Genomic DNA, 17,777 nt, shown 5'->3' with positions numbered 1-17,777 from the left:
AAGTACATGCAACCAATATACTACCGATACTTCGAACTGTATTAGTAAACGTGAAATGTTACTTTGAATAGTCCGCATTCGGGTGAAATATTCAACCTTGATGGCTACATATTCCACCAAAGTGCAATGTGCCCAGTTAGTTCCATTCAACTTTCCCACGGACGACGAAACTGGAAGAACAAGATGGACGATGCAAAGCAAAGAGGACTCCAAATTTATGATCACTTGGGATCCCAACCTCACTTTCCCATTTACCATCCATCGATCATGAAGTCGATTGCTTGCATTGCTGCCGCGCTGTCGTTGGCCGCCTCGGCCGCGCCCGCCAGCGCCAACGAAGTCGCGTGGCGCTTCTACTCTGCACAAGACTACCCGCTCTCGGAATGGTACTCGAACCTGTTTGCCGACGCCAAGAAGGACAACATGAACGAGTGGTGGCTATTCAACAAGGACACCCAGCAGCTCCGCAGCAACAGCAACCAGCGCGAGTGCCTCGACGCGTACCCCAAGGACGGCAAGTACTGGGTCCACACGTGGGCGTGCGACGGCGCTAACCCCAACCAGCGGTGGTACGTGGACATGGCCAATCACCGCATCCAGCACGCCACGCACCCGAACGTGTGTCTGGATGCCGACCCCACGGCCCCCCAGCGCCAGGCCCAAGTGTGGGAGTGCCATTCCCACGACGTCAACAAGAACCAGTACTGGTCCGTGGTCCAGGAGATCGGTCATTTGCAGCGCAAGGACCTGCTCCTGACCACGACCAAGACGGAGCGCAACGACACGGCGGGGGACATTTCGTTTGCGGCGCTGTTGCCGAAAGACCCGGCCGAGAATCCGTCCGACCCGAACGCGCCGCTGCCGGCCGCGTGGCGCCAGGAGTGGGACTACAACCGCGACTTCCACCAGGTGCGGTCGGTCATTGACTACAACTGCCTCGACGCGTACGAGCCGTGGAACGGTGGTCGCGTGCATACGTGGAAGTGTGGCGACACCAACAAGAATCAAAAGTGGCAATACGATGTGTACACCAACCAGCTGCGCCACTTGACGCACAAGGGATATTGCCTCGACATCAACGACGAGACCGGCGCGCGGCCCCACCTCTGGCAGTGCCACCCCCCGACCCACAACTTTTACTCGCTCCAAAAATTTGACCTGTTCCAGACCATTTCGTCGTTCAATTAACGGCCCCTTTATTCACATTCATTTTAGTGTTGTTTTTGAATATATTGCAGTTAATTGCAGTAACAAGTGTTTGACTTGAGGTTGGAGTTTGCAGCTCATCATCCGCCGGTTGACTCATCGAATTCGTATACATATAGTGCACAAGTACTTTAGCAAAGTTAGCCTCGTTGTAAGAGCAATTCAAGCATTTTGGCTATGGCTACATTAGTATGCCACCCAGCTATGGAACGACGAGGCTATATGTGTAATGTGCAATGTTTTAGCTGTAGGTGCAACCTGTTAGCCGAGGAGTTTCACTGTAGCGTTATCCTGAATTCACCACGAAAGAGTTCAGTTGAAGCCATTGTATCTAGGAAGACTACGCTGTCCGTCCTTCGTCGAGTCAGCTAAAAAAGCCGATATTAGAAGTATGACTTTGAATATTGTAGCTATCTCAAGGTAGCCAGCCATGTGGTTGGTTCGTCATATTGGAACTAGTAAGTTGGCACGAAAACATTATACTTCCAAGTACAACACTAAACATGGTGGGGTGGGGGTGCATCACGTTGCTGTGTGTGCTGTCGCAAGTGGCGTTAACTATGACGGAGTGGTTCATGAGGGTGTGTGGGCCAGTGAAGCTCCGACCTCCGTCCTCTATGGATAGATCAACGTTTGCGCTGCTGCTGGTGCCGCCTTATCGGTCCACCTTCGAGATATTTACCTCTGTGTTAAAAGCACCGGTGCCCACCTTCTTTGACGTCACGTCTGTGGATCGCATGCTTCTCGTCCGGCTTGGACGAAAAATCGACTCGACTTTGCTGCATTACATCTTGTACTTGGTCGAGTTTCACTTTGCCTTGTTCGCAGTGCTATTCGTGTGCGCCGTAGGTCGTCACCTTCTATCTATATCCCCGTTGGAGTGCAGTTCTAGCAGGCTAAGCGAAGCTATAACGCCACCACCAACGAACTCTACCGAATGGACGGCGTGACTCGGTCGCCGCTCAAAGCTCTTGTTGGGGAAACCTACCAGAGCCGGAGCACCGTCCACGCCTTTGCCATATCTGAAGTATTTCCACAGAAACAGCACCAAGCTGTGGACAACCACATGCTCTTCCACTTGCATACAGCATTCGCCGCTCGGTGGTTTCACATGGTGCGGGATCTGCTCGGCATCCACGAGATGGTCACGTACATGGGAAGCAGCTGCTGGCTCCACGTCACTTCATCATGCACAGATCCAGGGGATTTGACGGCAACGTAGGCTTCTGTTATGCTAAAGATGCCTGTGAAGGTAACAACAAGGGCACATTTCCCGACGAGTTCAACTCCTTGTGCTACCGTAGACACTCGACGGTTTATTCCGCCCAGATTTCTTAAACACCCGGTGTTTAAGGAATATTAGGGTATAAGGGACGTATATACCGGATATTTATCTCCAACAACCTACGGTAGTTTTGGTGATTGCAAGGAAAATTGTAATCTGAAGTCACACTTGAGGTTTGCTGGGCAAAGCGACTTGACACGAACGGTCGCACAAGGCGCTCGCTGACCGACCACCTTGAAGACATGACCTTCAAACACTGATCTTCTTCTTATGTACTAGCGTTATCCCAACTGACATCCTACACCAGCGGCAGTCCGTTGAGGAATCGGTAGATGAACACTGCCAGCGCCACAACGATCCCAACGAGTTGGAACACCACAACGGGCGTGACGAGGGCCCATGGGTTGGATGCGCACTTGTCGCACAGGCCGAAATTCGCGCTGACTTCGGCGTCTAGCACTTGGACTTCGCACTTCTTGCACGACGTGAGTTGCGGTTTCTCGCCGTCCGCCGACTTCGTCTTCGTCGCTTTGCTTTCTGCTGCGGCCAGCGTCGGGTCAGCCGCTTCACGTGCCAAGCGTTCGTCCTCCTCCTTCTTCAGACGCTTCGCATTGAGCTGGGGTGCACGGACCAGGTTGAGGTAGAGGAATAGGAGCGGATTCATTGGAATTGATTAATGGTTCCGGATAATTTGCTTGCCTGAGCTTCGTACCAAGATTAGTGACCAAACTGTCAAATTTAATTAAAAACAAGTTATTGCAGGGTCGGCGGTTACACTTTTGGCATCTCCACCGAAGTATAAAGTGCAGCATCATGCGGCTACTGCTGTGGGCTCTTGCGGCGTTGGTGGCGACTTTAGCAGCCATCCCTTCCCATGACGTCCTTCCTCCTGACCAAGACAACGACGACGCCGACCCGAACCAGATCACACCGGACGAAAAGGCAGCCGAAGATGAGAAAGCCGAAAACGACGCGATGGCCATGAAGCATTCCCATTAACGTTAGCAGCATTCAACTGTCAATGTATATACGCCTTGTGTCGATGGAGATTCGTGCTATGCACTCCTAACCACGAATTTTGAACCGGGTAACAGTCGCAACAACTCTGTTCTGCCCTCCATAGCCAAAGAGCGCCGCATAAGTTGAATTGCTTGTTAACGTTAGTTCATAAAGCTTGGTTGTACAGTTATGTGTCCACACTAACGTTAGCTTGATTTCCCAAACAGCAACTATATGTACACTCTTTCACTGGTACTTAGTAGTTTAATTCATTGGAATGCCCGCCGATTGAGATCAAAGCAGCTAACAGTCAAGAGACTCTGACCTGTTTTCGATCAAGTCGTCAGCTAAGACGCTCTCATATTATAACATATTTACCACACAAGACATAGAGTCCTTGTATTGCAGTGCTGGACCCTGGTTGACCACGGAACAATAAGATGCTGTTCGACCTTTCACTTGAAAGGTCGCGCCTGTTGGAATCCGTCGCTTGCAAATACGCTCATTGCTGAAAATGAAGTGGCTTGTCGTGGCTGTTTGTGTGGCGTTGGGGACGGCTGCCGAGACGCCCAACCTACGCCGGGAACTGAGACTCAATACGTGGTACGACGATGCGAGCGAAGGCGACTATTACGCCCAAGACACGCAGCCGCTCCAAGATGCCCCTCCCAGTGGCTACGACCCCAACGGACAATTCCTCCAGTGGCAAGAGGCGCAGCTCCAGCAGCAGTACAACCAGGAAGGGTTTGGAGGCTAAACAGGATGCCAATCCGTGTACGTACCGTGTAGTGACTTGTGCCATCGTAAATGAAAATTCATGTGTCAAGTTTGGCTTGTGTCGCGTAAGAACTAACGTTAATAGCGTTGCTACTGTCTGTAATCCTCCATTGACAGCTTACTTTTTGATATTTCATCGCAAGAACGTCGATTGCACCAACAATAATAACGCAACCAAAGGAGGGATCTTACTGTAGATGTAGCGTGTAGTGTCGTCGTGACCTCTTAAATTGAATACAAGTTCACATTCACATGTCAAGTTGAAGTATAATACCCCCATGATACAGTTGTTGCCTGAGACTCAAGAGTTTCAGGCACACCTACTACTGTAGTATTGTGCTTTTCGAGTATCAAATCGACTACCAGTATACACTAAGGGTCTGGTTGAAGTAAAGAATCACCCACTTTTTCAGCACTCACTTTTCCTCGTTAACTATGTGGGCAATCACTTATATAAAAAGTTTATGAAATACCAACTTTTTGAAAAAGTGGGTGGTTTGACTTGAATTTGAGTGGGTATAAATTATCAACAAGTTATTAATAATGAGGTGAAAGTTGGCCAATATTATGGATACCGGATAGCAACTTGATTGTCAGTATCCCCGAACCAGCGTTCCGCCGAAGCACAATGGAGGCCGGGGATATCGTAGCGATCGCAACTATATTTGCAGCAGTAGGTTGTGTGGTTGCCGTTGTCGGACACGATGGTAGATCAAACAAGGAGTCACCGATGAAGGTTTTATCCATTCGAAACAACGACTGGCAAGGTATTTCTGCCCTACAGTACTATGCCAACATCATTTCACAACTAAAACTGTTCTACGTCACATGAGTCGAAGCCTGCCCTGGAGATGGGTGGTACAAGCGCAACTTGCGCGTCAGCAGGTGCACATTTGACCAAATTCGTTTTGGATGCCCTTGGCTTCTTCGCTGTCGGGCTGTCTTTGGCAGCCACTTCTAGTTGCCCAAGCTCCGTCATTATGAGTGATTGGTCATGAAACACCACTACTATCCGGGCACAATTTACACTGACCAGTTATTATTTTACCGGATTACTTCAACCAGCACCAATTTTTTCTCAAGTGGAAATACTGCCGCAAAATGCAAGCATCGCCATCTAATTGAAACCACTTTGATATCTAATTCCGTTGTGTAACCGTTTCTTGCGAGGCGTCACATCGAGTTTCAGAGGTTTACGTACATGCCGCGGCGGCTGAGCTACGGATGTCTCGAGTTCAAGCGCTGCTAAACCGCATTGTCGAGTACGCAGATGACCCAAACACGATCAAAACATGCTGCGGGGTGCTCTCAATCTTGTCGCGGAGCGAGGACAAGAAGACAGAGATCGCAAACGCAGGGCTCGCGGTGATCCTGCACGCGATGAACACCCACATGGCAAACGAAGACTTGCTGGAGGCGGCGTGCGACCTTCTCTGGACGCTGGCTTTCAACAACAAGCCGGTCAAAGCCAGCATCAGCACACACGGGGGTATTGCCACGCTTCTCCGCTGCGTGGACGTCCACCGGTTGAACCCGGCGCTGCTCCGCTCCGCGCTCGGGACGCTGAGCAACCTCAGCCAGCTCGTCGACAATCAGCAGCACATCGGCGCAGGTCTTCCTGTCGTCGTGGCCGCCATGCAGCTTCACGTCCGCAACGTTGACTTGCTCGCGTTCGCGTTGGACACGCTGACCAGCATCATCATCGGCCACGAGCGCAATTGCCGCGTGGTGTACGAGCTCGGACTCGTCGACTTTCTACTCGATGTCTTGAAAGACCGCAACCAACACGCACGTCCTGCCGTAGTCAAGTCCACCTGCCACACCCTTGCCATCCTCTGCGAACTGCCCGGGGTTGGCAAGGGCATCGCGGATGCCCACGGAATTGCTGCCATCATCGCAGCCATGTCCGCGGCGCCCCTTCCCACAGACGTCGAGCGCATCGTGACCGTGCTGCTCTTTCGCATCTCCAAGGACCCGGTCGTGATGCCACAGATGATCCACGATGGCGTCGTCGTCGTACTTTTCCGCGTACTGGCCAACCAGCGCGCCAACTCGAAATGCTCTGAAACCTTGCTAGCAACCTGTCACATCTTATGCCTCCTGACCCAGTTTGCCAGCTCCCACGCTGTGGATTTGACTCCGCACCTGCCGCCGTCGGTTTGCCACGGCGACCTCCTTCTCCGCCTCGCCACCGAGAACGCATCACCCCCCCTCGCCCTCTCCATCTTTCGTGTACTGGTATGTACTGATATGTACATATGTACATGTCGTTAAGCTCCGTTTTGTTTGTGTGTTGGTCTCAGGCCCATCTCTCCCGCAACCCCGTGCCCCTACCCGCGCTCGTGAATGTTTCCACGATGGAAAGCATGCTGGCGTTAGCACCCTTCCACTCGAATCCCCAAGAGATGCTTCAGTTGGGGCTTCAAGTTCTCGTCAACTTACGACGATCCATGATCGCCGCGCAGCCGCTTCGGTCCCCAGAGAAATCGCTGGCAGCGCTCTTGCTGGCCATCCGGACATTTCCGGACGACGTTCACCTCCTAGACCAGGTGTTCTGCGTCGTCACTTCGTACTGCTTGTCCAATACCATTACCACCCACCCCCGCACCGTGTTTGGCTTTCTCGGCGCCGCCATGCGCTTCCTCAGTCGTTTCTCGTCGGCGGCAGGTTGGACGCCGCAATGCATGGTCGAAGCATGCCGATTCCTGCTGCACCTCATGGGCTCTAAGGATGGCTTGGACAGCGTCGTGAGCTGCGGCGGCGTCAGCATCCTCAGCCAGTTCAATCGCGACGTGATGGCCAACGATGCGATGCCGCCCCCCGAGCTCGAGAAACTGCTTCATGCAATGAGCTTACGCCTACATACGCCCCTTGGAGGGTCAGAAGCCAACGAGGGGGAAGGAAACCAACCGCCGGAACAGCAGCAACCGCCGGACGAAAACGAAATCGACGAAGAAGATGAAGAGGATGTCATGGATGACGACGACGACGAAGAGAATAGTGACATTGACATGTCTGCAATAGTGACTAACACCTCCCCCTCCAACCCCTCCCCCTCTCCTCCCCCCCCCAACAACAACCACCCCCAAGTGGACGACGACTCGGTGGTTCCTCCTCTTACTAGTAGTAGTAGTAGTACTACTACTACTACTCCCCCCGCTAGTACGCCAGGTCGTACTCCTCCTCCTAGTACTACTAGCGTCCCAACAGTGGTCACCCCCGAGGCACTGGTGGCGTTCGTGTTGCAGTCGTTCGCACATCCCCAAGATGTGGTGCCGTCTGCGCGTATATGTGGAAGTACCGTCCACGAGCACCGCTTCACATATACGAGTGACTCAAGTGGATATCACTTGCCAAAACACCCGCTTGGATCCGTTCCGAGTTGCTCGGCCACTTCATCCGCAACGACTACTCTCCTCACAACCTGCCCCATGCACAACGAACCAGCTACGTCGACATTTGCCAGTCCCAGTGACATGCAAAAGTACGTTGACGTCCGCACCAGCATGCGCGCCGCGCTCGTTCAATCCGACCATGCGGACGCACAGCTTGTGTACCAGAGCACGCGACCGGGGGGGGATGCCGCCGTTGCTTCCGCCGTGCCGGACGCGTACCCGTACGCCGTGGGCTTCCCCGACCCCAGTCGCCACGCCACCCCCCCCCTCACGTTTGACTCGGAGTTCGACTCGGGTAATCTCCTGCGTGCCGTGCAGATCGCCGACACAGAGTACGACCTCATCCTTCGTCCGGATCTGCATACCCAAGGGTACACCCAGTGGTTCTACTTTGCAGTGGCCAACACCGAACCAGATGTACCCTATACGTTTCACATTGTGAACCTGCACAAGCCCGACAGCCTCTTCCGCACGGGGCTGCAGCCGGTGGTGTACTCTGTACAGGACGCCACCTGCCGAGCCGTCGGCTGGACGCATGCTGGGTCCAACGTGTGCTATTTTGCCAATCCGTACAAGCAGCCGTCGCCGGTCCCCCGTCCGTCCACCGACCAGCTCACATTTTTCACCCTATCCTTCACGCTCACATTCTCCCATGCCCACGACACTACTCTCGTGGCGCACAGCTATCCGTACACGATGCACGACCACAGGTGGCACCTCGCCCGACCCGCGCTTCGGTGCCCCGACGTCGTCCGCCAGTCGGTTCTGTGCACAACATTAGGCCAGCAAGCGTGTGATCTGCTCACGATCACCGATTTCGGGCACGGGCACGTCGACGGCCGCCGGCCGGTGGTCGTGCTCACCGCTAGAGTGCACCCCGGCGAACCCCAAGCTAGCTGGATCATGCGGGGGGTGTTGGACTTCCTCGTGTCGGACGCCCCCGACGCCAAGCTCCTCCGGCGGCTGTTCGTGTTCAAAGTCGTGCCGATGCTCAATCCGGATGGCGTCATGTACGGAAACAACCGGTGCGGCCTCGCCGGATGCGATCTGAACCGGCAGTGGAAGGCACCGAGGGGCGCGGTCCACCCGACGATCGCCGCGGCCAAGAGCGTCATGCAGACCCTTCCGGTGGTATTTTACTGCGATATTCACGGCCACAGCCGCAAGAAGAATGTGTTTATGTACGGATGTGACTCACGCAAACATGTCAACCCGATCGCGAGGATGTTTCCCACGTTGCTAAGCAACCACTGGATTGGCCGCCAGTTTGTAAGCTTAGACGCGTGCAACTTTCAAGTGCATCGAGAATCCACGGCGCGGGTGGTTGTGGGCAAAGATATGGGCATCGCCAACAGCTTTACGTTAGAAGCGTCGTTCTGTGGCGCGGACTTTGGGGTGCTGGCTGCTAGGCACTTTAACTTGGGCCATTTCGAGGACATTGGGCTAGCTCTGGGCCAGACGTTGGCCGAGTACGCTGTGCCAGATGGAATGAACCGGCGGACGATATACGAGTGGCTGCAAACCGACGACTGCCACGACCTGCACGAGTACATTGAATCCACGTACAACCAGCAACTTGCAGACGACCAACTCGGGGCTATCATGCCATTGCATATGACGACGCTGGTGTTGTTAGAGCGCAAAGGATCGTTTGGCCGGTTGCCGAGAAAGGCGGCCAAAGCTAAGAAGAAGAAAAAGGTGCTACCGCCGCCGCCATCCCCCCTCCCGTCGGTTGCTGTGGTCGTGGCTAAGCAACTGCCGTCGCCATCCGTCGCATTGGCCAAGAAACCCTCAGCCAAATTATCAAGCAAAAAGGTGTCGTCTAATTGCTTGGGGAGTAAATCGTCCGGCACGCCGCCGCCCCTGGCGCTCAAGAAGGCGCTGAGTCTGCCTAGCCCCAAAATCCAAGACACACGACTCAAGCATCATCCTACCCCATCGTAGGAATATTATTTCAACATAATATTTTTTAGATGAAATAATATATTGTTCGTGGATATAGGGAAAATAACGACCAACACCACCACGCCCCCACCGTTACCAGTCGGTTCAAAAGCCCGAGCTTTCGTCGGCTCACCGTCTTCACGCCTCCAAAGTACGTTGCTTTGAGTGTTTATATATATATATATATATATATATATGTTATAGATTGTATAAATTTGCTTGTATTTGCCTAGTTTTCGAGATGCAGAAGACGGGGTCGGAGCTGCGTCGTCCGTGCGTCGTCGGATTAACTTCCCCACCGTTAGTAAATAATAATAATAATAATAGTAGCCCCTCCTCGAAGCAACATAGGGCCAAGTTACGATGGCAGGGTTTTATATAGCAATAAATGGTTTCTGGGTTTGCGTCGGACTAAATATACCGCAAAATAACCTGAACTTAGATGAGTCTGGCTGGATGTCAAAAAAAGGCCAAAATCTTCGATATTTTGGCAATTTCTAAGAAATCCGCAAAAAATGGAAAATTCTGTCTGGATCAGAAATTTGGAGAATGCAATATTTTGCCAAATTTCGAGTTTTTCGCCAAAAAATAGAAAAGAGGTTATTTTCTTTGAATTCTCTGAACCATATTTTCGAAATATTAATTGCGCAAATCGAAAAATGGTTTAAAAATATTTTTATCGCTCATTGGATGGATGGATATAAACCATCCAATCACGATCGACCAAATTTTTGTTTTTAAATATTAGTCGTCGTAGTATCATAAAAAGTCACCATACAGCTTGTACTTCCAAGGAATACAAATAGGATTCGCTCTATCGTACCTTTAAATACTAAGTACGACTGATGCTAATATACAATAAAAAGACGAATATTGGTCCCAACCAGTCTGTTTTAGTCCTATTTAATTCGAATAATCATTGATTTTTCGAGTAGTTTTGATTCGTCATGGGTTTCTACAGCTGGACCGCGTCCAACTCGGCTTCAAGCGCCAGGAGCCGCGCCTTCCGACTGGCAAAGTCCGCGTGCATATTTTTTCTCACAGTTCCGAAATGTCCATCGAGTTGTTCGGTCGTGGACGGTACGTGCAGCGGTCGCGACTTGCGCAGTTTGCGGCACACTTGGGCCGTGGCGTACAGCAACACAGACGCTACCAACCCAACCAGCCCGATTATGATTGTTCACACTAGTAATACTAGTACTAGTAGTACTAGTTCGTACCTGCTTGGTACGCGTTGGCATGGTCGAGAGGAGGAGGATGATGGCGGCCACACGAGTGCAAGTTCCACGCGGCCTGGATGAGTGTGGCGGATGCATTGGCCGTCTGCTTGGCCTGTTTTTCCTTGTCCAGCAAGCCAAACACAGTCACGTCGGCGGCCGTGAGCTCGAGCATGGCGAAGAAGGATGCGCTGAGCATTCCCGTGAGGAGGATGCCGCTGACCATGGCAAACACAATCATCACGACTTGGCCGGCGACTGTCACGGGCACTTTGTCCCCGTACCCGACGGTGGCCATGGTCACGACGGTGAGCCACACGGCGTTGCCGTAGGTTGACACGAGGGGGTTGACGGGGGCTTCCACGATCCATACTGCGCACGCAGTGGTCAAGAGAGATGAGAGGAAGCCGAGGCTGAGCAAGGTAAATGGGTTGGTGCGCAAGAGGTACTTGATGGCGAAGAGCGTGCCCAACGCATCCACGTTGTTGAGACTCCCGATAAACGCAATGCGGTAGCTACAAATATATATATATATATATTCGCTGTCCACAACGAGAAACAATGTACGCACACAACACAAGTTTACAGGGAATTGAACGTTTGATTTTTTTGCTTGCGTAAGATATAAATGTTTGATTAATTGTAAATTGGATTTTGCTTTCTGAAGATATAAATTTTATTTATTTTTGATCTTATAGTATATTTATCTTAGTGAAGCAGAGAAACGTGGACAGCTAATATATATATATATATATATATTGTCGATTTGATACAAATTTGGGGAGGGGGTGCAATCGAATCGCGCCGACCAAACCGATCCACAATCGATCTGATTGGTTGAATTTCATTGAGAAGGTTTTGATTGGCTAATAATTTTGAGTTCATCTGAGGTAGCCAATCAAATCGATTTAAATTCCAATGAGAAACCACACCACAACACGAAATTTCACTCGAAAGCACAATATATACGATATTTCGAAAATTTGGGACTCTAAGAAATACCTGTGGATATTCATAGAAAGTCGAAAACTCCTTAAATTTATACCTGTAAAAGTCCGACATATTGCGCACAAAGCGCGGGACCATATACACACGAACGAGCTGGACAAGCCCGACGACCTGGTACCTAAGCAGGTTCTGTGAGTGCGATGCCGATGGACGGATGCACGTACGGGTAAGAGTAGAGCAAGTAGCAGTCGCGGCCGAGCAGGACGCCGTCGAACTTGCAGAAGTACGCGTGGGTGATGGGATCAACCTGTGCGCGGGTGATCCATTGCTGCACGGAGAAGGACCCGTTCGTGATGAAGGGGGGCACGGTGAGGCTGCAGATGAGAAACTCCACAAGGAACCCGAGGATGACGGACGACGGTAGTTCGTGCAGGCGGACGTCGGACGGAAGCGTGCCTTTGCCTATCGCGATGTGCACTTCGATGGTGTAACGCCGGATGAGGAGGCAGAGCAAGGCGACAGTCAACGCAGTGTTGATCACGCGGATCCAAGGGGTGTCCACGGCGCAGTCGACGAACACGAGAAGCACACTTGCGGCCGAGATGGCACACATGGATTGTTCGACGGTGCGGCGGTTGTTGTAGTCAAGGTTGAGCTTGTGGATGGCGCGGACATGCTCTGCCGTCTGCACGAAGGAGCGCTTGAAGGCTTCGTCGTCCTTGAGTCGGTCTGTCAGCTGCTGAGCATACACACGTTTCTTCTTCTGCCACAGATCCTCTGTTGTCGTCATGCCGCTTGGTTGTGCACAACCGCGATGCGAACGTTTCATCCGCATAACCTTCTGTTTTCCGGATGACCAAATATCCGACACAATTGTATCTGTCCGGATAACTTTTCTCGGTGATCATGGCGACGATCGGAAGCGACCCGTCCACGACGGCGTACGCGTACATTGGCATTGCGGTGGGCTTCGTTGTCTTCGCAGCGACGCTGGGAGCGGTCTTCATGCTTCTCTACTTTGGTGGGTCCTTTGACCGCATGAAGCACGAAGCATCGGGCATGCCAACCTCGGCGGATCAAGTCAAACCCCTTCTATACGACGACTTGCTGCAAAAAGCGGCTTCCCTTCCGCTCAAACCTGCCGCGTACTCGCTGGAAGGCCAATTCGTCCACATTCGTCCGTTAGAGTCGTTCTCCGATCGAAAAGCCATCGTGTCCACGCTATATGAGATTTCGTCCGGAAAGGCCATCAGCGGCATTTACGGCGGCAAGGCGTTCGACGCCGACGCGGCGTTGTGGCGCTACATGCTGTCTGGACCGTATGAGACCGTGGATGACTTTGAACGAGGTTGTTGCATCGAGGCCGACAACCAGCGGCTATTCGTGTTGGTATGTTGTACCTTCTCCATGCTGGTTTCTTCCCTCACGCTGTTGAACAGCTGGACGCATCTACGTCCAAACCCATTGGGATGGTGGGGCTCCTGAATCACTCTCCAACGGATTTGCGCGTGGAGATCGGAGCCATCTGGCTCGTGCCAGCCTTCCAGGGCACCGGAGTCCATCGGGAAGTGGTGTACCTGCTCCTGGACGCGCTGTTCCGCGAAGGCGGGTACCGGCGGGTGGAGTGGAGATGCGACGGATTCAACGTCCGGTCCCGCAAGGCGGCGCACAGCTTGGGGTTTACGATGGAAGGAGTGCTGAGAAAGCACATGATCGCCAAGGGGGCGAACCGGGACACGGTCGTGTTTGCCGCGCTTAATGGAGAATGGCCCGCCATTCAAGAGATGCTCCAGGCCAAACTCAACGCCATGCTGGCCAAGCGCCCCCACAAGCCCAAGGACGACTAGAGTACCCCCCGTGATTGGATAAAATTCAACGAAATACGAACCACTTGTGATTGACTAGCTCTGATATGTTGCGACCACAGTTTGTCAGTAAAATGCCCTGTATATATATATATATATATATACATCGTTCTTTGCCGTAAACCGGTACCGTATTTTATTGTATAAATTGGTTGAATTAGGGTGCATCTGGTAACATTTCAAAAATAATATGTCCTCTGGTTGTAAAATGGGATAAACCAAAAATGTCATATTGGGTTAAAACACTTCAGAGATTTCTTGAAATAGTATTTTGGGCCAGAATAACTATTGTAATATTTCTGGTTGCCAGACGGGCTCTTATTAAAAAAAGCAAGACTTTGAACATCTACTACTAATAATTAATACTTCCAAGTACACATAGTATTGGAGTACGCTAGCGCAAACAATACATACACTGTACTACTATGGCAAGTCCCGTACTGTACCGTACACTGAACACATTCTGGTAGTACATACTAGTTTATTATTCCTGTTTGTTGAGTGAGTTGAAGCTGCCGCTTCGTCTGGCCATGCGGTACGCGTTGTGGTCGATCGAGACAACCCGTCGGTCGTGCTCGAGCCACGAGATGATGCGGATGCCCCACCTGTTGTCCTCGGACAGCCAGTGGTAAGTGTACCATGTCTGGATCGTCACGTAGATCGCAATGAGCACGTCCAGGGTATAGTGCAGGCGGGTACCGACGATCGCAAATGCCCCCAGCGTCGAGCCGATCACGGTTGCCGTCTTGACCAGCGTCAGCACCCACGGATGCGCTCGCGTGAAAGGCGTGTTGAGCTCGGCCTTGGCGCAGTACTATCGATGATTATAAAGACTAGTACTACTACTCGTACTAGTCCTCGTAGTACCGTGGTGACTGTGAGCGCACAGAGGACGAGAAACACAGTGTGACCGCTGAAGATCATGTCTCCGCATGTGATGTGGTGGGACGGTCGAATGAGCACCTTGAACGCCCGGTGGAAGGCCTTGGGGAAGATGGGCAGCGATTTGTACGCGCCTTTGCGAGAGTCGAACTGGGAGATGCACATGGGACTGGCATCTGGAAGGGAGGTCACGGCCACGCAGAACGCCCGGAGAAAGTTGATCCATGCGTAGATCATGGTGAACCGGCGCAGGATGAGCAGGCGCTACATGAGGTAGCGTTGAAGTAGGGACGGAAGTTGATTGTTACCCGGGGATGCACGAGGAAGAGCACGGCGATGATGGACCCAACGAACGCGATGAACTCGTCGGGGAGGTCGAACCAGTCGATGTAGTCCGTGTCCCCGTACAGCAGCGTCATGACAGCCTTGAACAGGTCGTGGCCCAAGTCTGGCAGCGTCTTTTCACCGCTGTCGTCCTTGGCCATGGTGAGGATCACCACGTTCGGAGTGCGCCATCTACCAGCACATGTCAGTCAACCGAGTTGATGGAAGTCGGCCATGTGTACCCAGCCACGACAGCCGCCAACGCGTTCAAGTACGACGTGATCCCAAACACAAAGATTGAGAACGACAGCCGCGACAGGTAGTTGAAGCTGAGCATCTCTGCGATGAAGCCCTGTCGCGCCGAGTGGTCGATGGCGGTAGACGCGACAAGCTTGCCCACCGTGCTCAGTCGAGTGAGCTTCTTGTTGTCGAGGTACGTGGACAGCCGCCGCTGGCTGCGCTTGTCGAACACGGCGAGGAGCAACCCCACGACCAGACACACAAACGCAAGCATGAACATGAAACCAGACGGGTCGAAGCCGGACACAGGACGCATCTTCAGGGCGTAGAAATGAGATGCCATGTAGCTCACGAACGAGTGCCACATCTTCATCAGGTGCACCGCCACCACGCGGCCGACCATGAAGCGGACTTTTGGCAATGGAACAATATAACGAGGCAGCCAATCATCGACGACGATCAAGATTCCCGGCGACAAAAACGCGTTTTTATATCCGCTGAAACTTGTATTGACCAATCCAATGGCGACAAATATGAAAGGCCAAGCGTTAAATGCTTCCATTGGTCAGCTTATTTCAGACAAGTTTCACATTGCACTGTCAATCACGCAACGCCATGAACATGAAAGCAACTCGTTGTGGCGGGTTAAGAATGGAGGAAGGCTGGCGGTCTACATACGACCTATGTGCCGCGGTTGCTTGGGTCCGATCGAGACGGATTGGAGCTTCTTCGGCTGATGGACGACGATGAGCTCCGACGCGCGTCCGTCGTACGTGCTTGTACCCGGCCGATTCCACTTCGTCCCGCCACCGCGGTGGTGATACCTCCTGCCGGAGCTGGCGGGGGATGTAATGACCCTCCTTCCTGTTTGAAATGCTTGACGACTTTGGTGTTGTACGACTTGCATTCGTCATGCTGGCACTTGTGGTACACGAAGTGGAACTTTGTCTCGGACTTGCGTTCGCAGTCACTGCAATAGATCTGCGATCGGTAATTCTGGTATTCCGCCGGCATTTGCTCGTGCGAGAGAAGGTCATCGATCCTCGCAAAGTACGCTCTCATATCCCCCAGGGACTTGGAACATAGCGGGCATATGTAGTTGGTCTATGCCATCTCATTAGTACTTCCATCAGTCATCGATCCTACAGTACCTGCGTGTAGTCTTCGTAGCACGCAACGTGCATGCAGTGCCCACATGGAAGGAACATCACGGGGGTCGTGGACGTGAACATGTACACGTGGCAGATGGGGCAGTCAGATTCAAGGGATCGCTCCACGCACTTGTGCTTCTTGAGGGTGATGCTCATGCACGCATTGCACTTGTCGCAATGAAAATAGTCGACGCCCAGACCCTGGCAAACAAAAAAAAGAACGAAATTAAAAAAAGAAATATAAATGAAATCTGACAAATAAATGAATAATCATATTTATACCTTGCCAATGCGACAGATGCGGCATTTCTCACAATGGTAAATGTCCTTGGTCTCGTCGTCGTCGTAAAACTTGCACTCGCTGCAATAGTACCGGGCAAAGTCGACGCCGCAGCCGTCGTTGATGCACTTTGGACCCACGGGTTGAATTGTATGGCACTCCATGCAGCTGATCTTTTCCGTCGCGTACCGGTCAAACGCGTGCTTTTCTTGTTCATCTATGTCCATATTAGATAAATGATTCATTTTTATGCTTTTACCATGGCAAAACCGGCACGTGTAGAATTTGTTGCAGCATTTGCCAAACAATTTGCATTTTCGCCTACGAGGACAGGGTTAGCTGGCCCATGATCAATAGATGGAATGCCACGTACTGGTAATGGGAGCATCCTTTGATGCCGGCGTCCGCGTTGTGGTACGTGACGACGGTACGATCCGAGTCTGCGACGGGGGTTTCCGGTTTGGACTCGGCTTGTTTCGGGGTCAACCGCTCTTGAGCTTCGGTCCACTGCTGCATCATGACCTTTTGCATCCCGTCGGCCTTTTCCTTGGGTGTCAGCGACTTGTTGGTTTGGATTTGCATGATGCGCGCTTTCAAGTTTGCCTGAGGGTTGGCCGCGTCGGCAGTCGTCTTTTCAAGCGGAGGCGGGAGTGCCGTGGGTCGAATGGACGGCCGGCGTTCGCGCGTCGGTCCTCCATCCACCACTGTTTCAGCGGCAACAACCGAGGTGTCGTCTTGGTTCGTTGACTGGCCCATGTCGTCGTCTTCAATGGGCAATCCTTCTACGCCTGCTGCTGGGGCATCGGTTGCGCTGCCTCTACGTGCAGCTGGTGAGACCACTGCAAGGTTTCTGTAAGATGGCATACCGTAGCATGTTGATGGAAATGCCTAGGAGTCGTTGCATGGTTACTATATGCGTGCCACCTGTCTGCCCTTCGTTGCTGTCTCCGGCAGCACCAAGAATGTGTCCCAGAAGTTTGCGATGGTTATTTTTGGAGGGGTTTTGCCGTTGGAACATGCTTGACCTGGATCAAAATCTATTTTTATGAAACCCCCAAACCGATCAAAACCCTCGCCACATGCATATCTTGTGCTCGCAACCTCCAACATTACATATACGACCACCATACAGTAAGTACTGGAATTCTCCACGTAATTACTGTACACTAACTACAGTACCGAACGTATGTACAGTACTGTACACCGTTGTGCCTATCAAGTATCTGTGCTATATACAAACAAATTTGCTTGACTAGACCAAGGA

General features: G+C 52.1%; 10 protein-coding genes across 11 annotated transcripts; 5 read left to right on the top strand and 5 right to left on the bottom strand.

The window, feature by feature from the left end:
• Positions 1-130: 130 nt before the first annotated feature.
• On the bottom strand, positions 131-1,281 carry H257_11058 (hypothetical protein). The gene has a single exon (XM_009837896.1). The coding sequence runs from the start codon at positions 973-975 to the stop codon at positions 439-441; it is 537 nt and encodes a 178-aa protein (XP_009836198.1). The 5' UTR covers positions 976-1,281; the 3' UTR covers positions 131-438.
• A 542-nt stretch (positions 1,282-1,823) lies between these two features.
• H257_11057 (hypothetical protein) lies at positions 1,824-2,428 on the top strand (the record flags this gene model as incomplete). Its single annotated transcript, XM_009837895.1, has 2 exons — positions 1,824-2,051; positions 2,099-2,428. 2 exons carry the CDS (start codon positions 1,824-1,826, stop codon positions 2,426-2,428), a joined length of 558 nt encoding a protein of 185 aa, XP_009836197.1.
• A 240-nt stretch (positions 2,429-2,668) lies between these two features.
• Positions 2,669-3,179, bottom strand: H257_11056 (hypothetical protein). The gene has a single exon (XM_009837894.1). It carries the CDS (start codon positions 3,153-3,155, stop codon positions 2,790-2,792), a length of 366 nt encoding a protein of 121 aa, XP_009836196.1. The 5' UTR covers positions 3,156-3,179; the 3' UTR covers positions 2,669-2,789.
• Positions 3,180-3,274: 95 nt separating this feature from the next.
• Positions 3,275-3,675, top strand: H257_11055 (hypothetical protein). The gene has a single exon (XM_009837893.1). It carries the CDS (start codon positions 3,305-3,307, stop codon positions 3,488-3,490), a length of 186 nt encoding a protein of 61 aa, XP_009836195.1. The 5' UTR covers positions 3,275-3,304; the 3' UTR covers positions 3,491-3,675.
• A 268-nt stretch (positions 3,676-3,943) lies between these two features.
• Positions 3,944-4,366, top strand: H257_11054 (hypothetical protein). Its single transcript, XM_009837892.1, has one exon. The coding sequence runs from the start codon at positions 4,005-4,007 to the stop codon at positions 4,245-4,247; it is 243 nt and encodes an 80-aa protein (XP_009836194.1). The 5' UTR covers positions 3,944-4,004; the 3' UTR covers positions 4,248-4,366.
• Positions 4,367-5,429: 1,063 nt separating this feature from the next.
• Positions 5,430-9,969, top strand: H257_11053 (hypothetical protein). The gene is made up of 4 exons (XM_009837891.1): positions 5,430-6,505; positions 6,571-9,602; positions 9,665-9,757; positions 9,840-9,969. Exons 1-4 carry the CDS (start codon positions 5,492-5,494, stop codon positions 9,916-9,918), a joined length of 4,218 nt encoding a protein of 1,405 aa, XP_009836193.1. The 5' UTR covers positions 5,430-5,491; the 3' UTR covers positions 9,919-9,969.
• Positions 9,970-10,479: 510 nt separating this feature from the next.
• Positions 10,480-12,585, bottom strand: H257_11052 (hypothetical protein). The gene is made up of 4 exons (XM_009837890.1): positions 11,996-12,585; positions 11,869-11,949; positions 10,827-11,338; positions 10,480-10,755 (listed from the first exon to the last, which is right to left on the bottom strand). Exons 1-4 carry the CDS (start codon positions 12,559-12,561, stop codon positions 10,562-10,564), a joined length of 1,353 nt encoding a protein of 450 aa, XP_009836192.1. The 5' UTR covers positions 12,562-12,585; the 3' UTR covers positions 10,480-10,561.
• Positions 12,586-12,662: 77 nt separating this feature from the next.
• Positions 12,663-13,677, top strand: H257_11051 (hypothetical protein). Its single transcript, XM_009837889.1, has 2 exons — positions 12,663-13,160; positions 13,211-13,677. The coding sequence occupies exons 1-2, from the start codon at positions 12,678-12,680 to the stop codon at positions 13,616-13,618; spliced, it is 891 nt and encodes a 296-aa protein (XP_009836191.1). The 5' UTR covers positions 12,663-12,677; the 3' UTR covers positions 13,619-13,677.
• A 420-nt stretch (positions 13,678-14,097) lies between these two features.
• H257_11050 lies at positions 14,098-15,500 on the bottom strand. Of its 2 annotated transcripts, XM_009837887.1 has the most exons (4): positions 15,085-15,500; positions 14,827-15,034; positions 14,504-14,782; positions 14,098-14,450 (listed from the first exon to the last, which is right to left on the bottom strand). In XM_009837887.1, the coding sequence occupies exons 1-4, from the start codon at positions 15,483-15,485 to the stop codon at positions 14,121-14,123; spliced, it is 1,218 nt and encodes a 405-aa protein (XP_009836189.1). In that variant the 5' UTR covers positions 15,486-15,500; the 3' UTR covers positions 14,098-14,120. The 2 variants fall into 2 exon arrangements, with proteins under 2 accessions (XP_009836189.1, XP_009836190.1); XM_009837888.1 differs by having other exon boundaries at positions 14,098-14,782.
• A 219-nt stretch (positions 15,501-15,719) lies between these two features.
• Positions 15,720-17,541, bottom strand: H257_11049 (hypothetical protein). Its single transcript, XM_009837886.1, has 6 exons — positions 17,380-17,541; positions 16,887-17,330; positions 16,773-16,834; positions 16,516-16,730; positions 16,234-16,434; positions 15,720-16,186 (listed from the first exon to the last, which is right to left on the bottom strand). The coding sequence occupies exons 1-6, from the start codon at positions 17,529-17,531 to the stop codon at positions 15,764-15,766; spliced, it is 1,497 nt and encodes a 498-aa protein (XP_009836188.1). The 5' UTR covers positions 17,532-17,541; the 3' UTR covers positions 15,720-15,763.
• Between the last annotated feature and the right edge of the window lie 236 nt (positions 17,542-17,777).

The sequence above is a fragment of the Aphanomyces astaci genome, assembly GCF_000520075.1.
Source record: "Aphanomyces astaci strain APO3 unplaced genomic scaffold supercont1.31, whole genome shotgun sequence".
Lineage (NCBI taxonomy): Eukaryota > Oomycota > Saprolegniomycetes > Saprolegniales > Verrucalvaceae > Aphanomyces > Aphanomyces astaci.
This window is presented reverse-complemented; position numbering and strand designations above follow the sequence as displayed.

Bases quoted from the DNA above. Each gene is read 5' to 3' on its own strand.
- H257_11058 (XM_009837896.1), bottom strand. From the start codon at position 975: ATGCACGCGACCACCGTTCCACGGCTCGTACGCGTCGAGGCAGTTGTA.
- H257_11056 (XM_009837894.1), bottom strand. From the start codon at position 3,155: ATGAATCCGCTCCTATTCCTCTACCTCAACCTGGTCCGTGCACCCCAG.
- H257_11055 (XM_009837893.1), top strand. From the start codon at position 3,305: ATGCGGCTACTGCTGTGGGCTCTTGCGGCGTTGGTGGCGACTTTAGCA.
- H257_11054 (XM_009837892.1), top strand. From the start codon at position 4,005: ATGAAGTGGCTTGTCGTGGCTGTTTGTGTGGCGTTGGGGACGGCTGCC.
- H257_11053 (XM_009837891.1), top strand. From the start codon at position 5,492: ATGTCTCGAGTTCAAGCGCTGCTAAACCGCATTGTCGAGTACGCAGAT. The intron at 9,603-9,664 runs GTAGGAATATTA...TCGTGGATATAG, and splicing joins AAGCATCATCCTACCCCATC to GGAAAATAACGACCAACACC. The intron at 9,758-9,839 runs GTACGTTGCTTT...GTATTTGCCTAG, and splicing joins ACCGTCTTCACGCCTCCAAA to TTTTCGAGATGCAGAAGACG.
- H257_11052 (XM_009837890.1), bottom strand. From the start codon at position 12,561: ATGACGACAACAGAGGATCTGTGGCAGAAGAAGAAACGTGTGTATGCT. The intron at 11,339-11,868 runs GTATAAATTTAA...ATATATTTGTAG, and splicing joins AATATGTCGGACTTTTACAG to CTACCGCATTGCGTTTATCG. The intron at 10,756-10,826 runs GTACGAACTAGT...TTGGGTTGGTAG, and splicing joins TGCCAACGCGTACCAAGCAG to CGTCTGTGTTGCTGTACGCC.
- H257_11051 (XM_009837889.1), top strand. From the start codon at position 12,678: ATGGCGACGATCGGAAGCGACCCGTCCACGACGGCGTACGCGTACATT. The intron at 13,161-13,210 runs GTATGTTGTACC...GCTGTTGAACAG, and splicing joins ACCAGCGGCTATTCGTGTTG to CTGGACGCATCTACGTCCAA.
- H257_11050 (XM_009837887.1), bottom strand. From the start codon at position 15,485: ATGGTCGGCCGCGTGGTGGCGGTGCACCTGATGAAGATGTGGCACTCG. The intron at 15,035-15,084 runs GTACACATGGCC...ATGTGCTGGTAG, and splicing joins TTGGCGGCTGTCGTGGCTGG to ATGGCGCACTCCGAACGTGG. The intron at 14,451-14,503 runs GTACTACGAGGA...AATCATCGATAG, and splicing joins GTGCGCTCACAGTCACCACG to TACTGCGCCAAGGCCGAGCT.
- H257_11049 (XM_009837886.1), bottom strand. From the start codon at position 17,531: ATGTTCCAACGGCAAAACCCCTCCAAAAATAACCATCGCAAACTTCTG. The intron at 16,835-16,886 runs GTACGTGGCATT...CTGTCCTCGTAG, and splicing joins AAAGGATGCTCCCATTACCA to GCGAAAATGCAAATTGTTTG. The intron at 16,435-16,515 runs GTATAAATATGA...TTTGTTTGCCAG, and splicing joins GCATCTGTCGCATTGGCAAG to GGTCTGGGCGTCGACTATTT.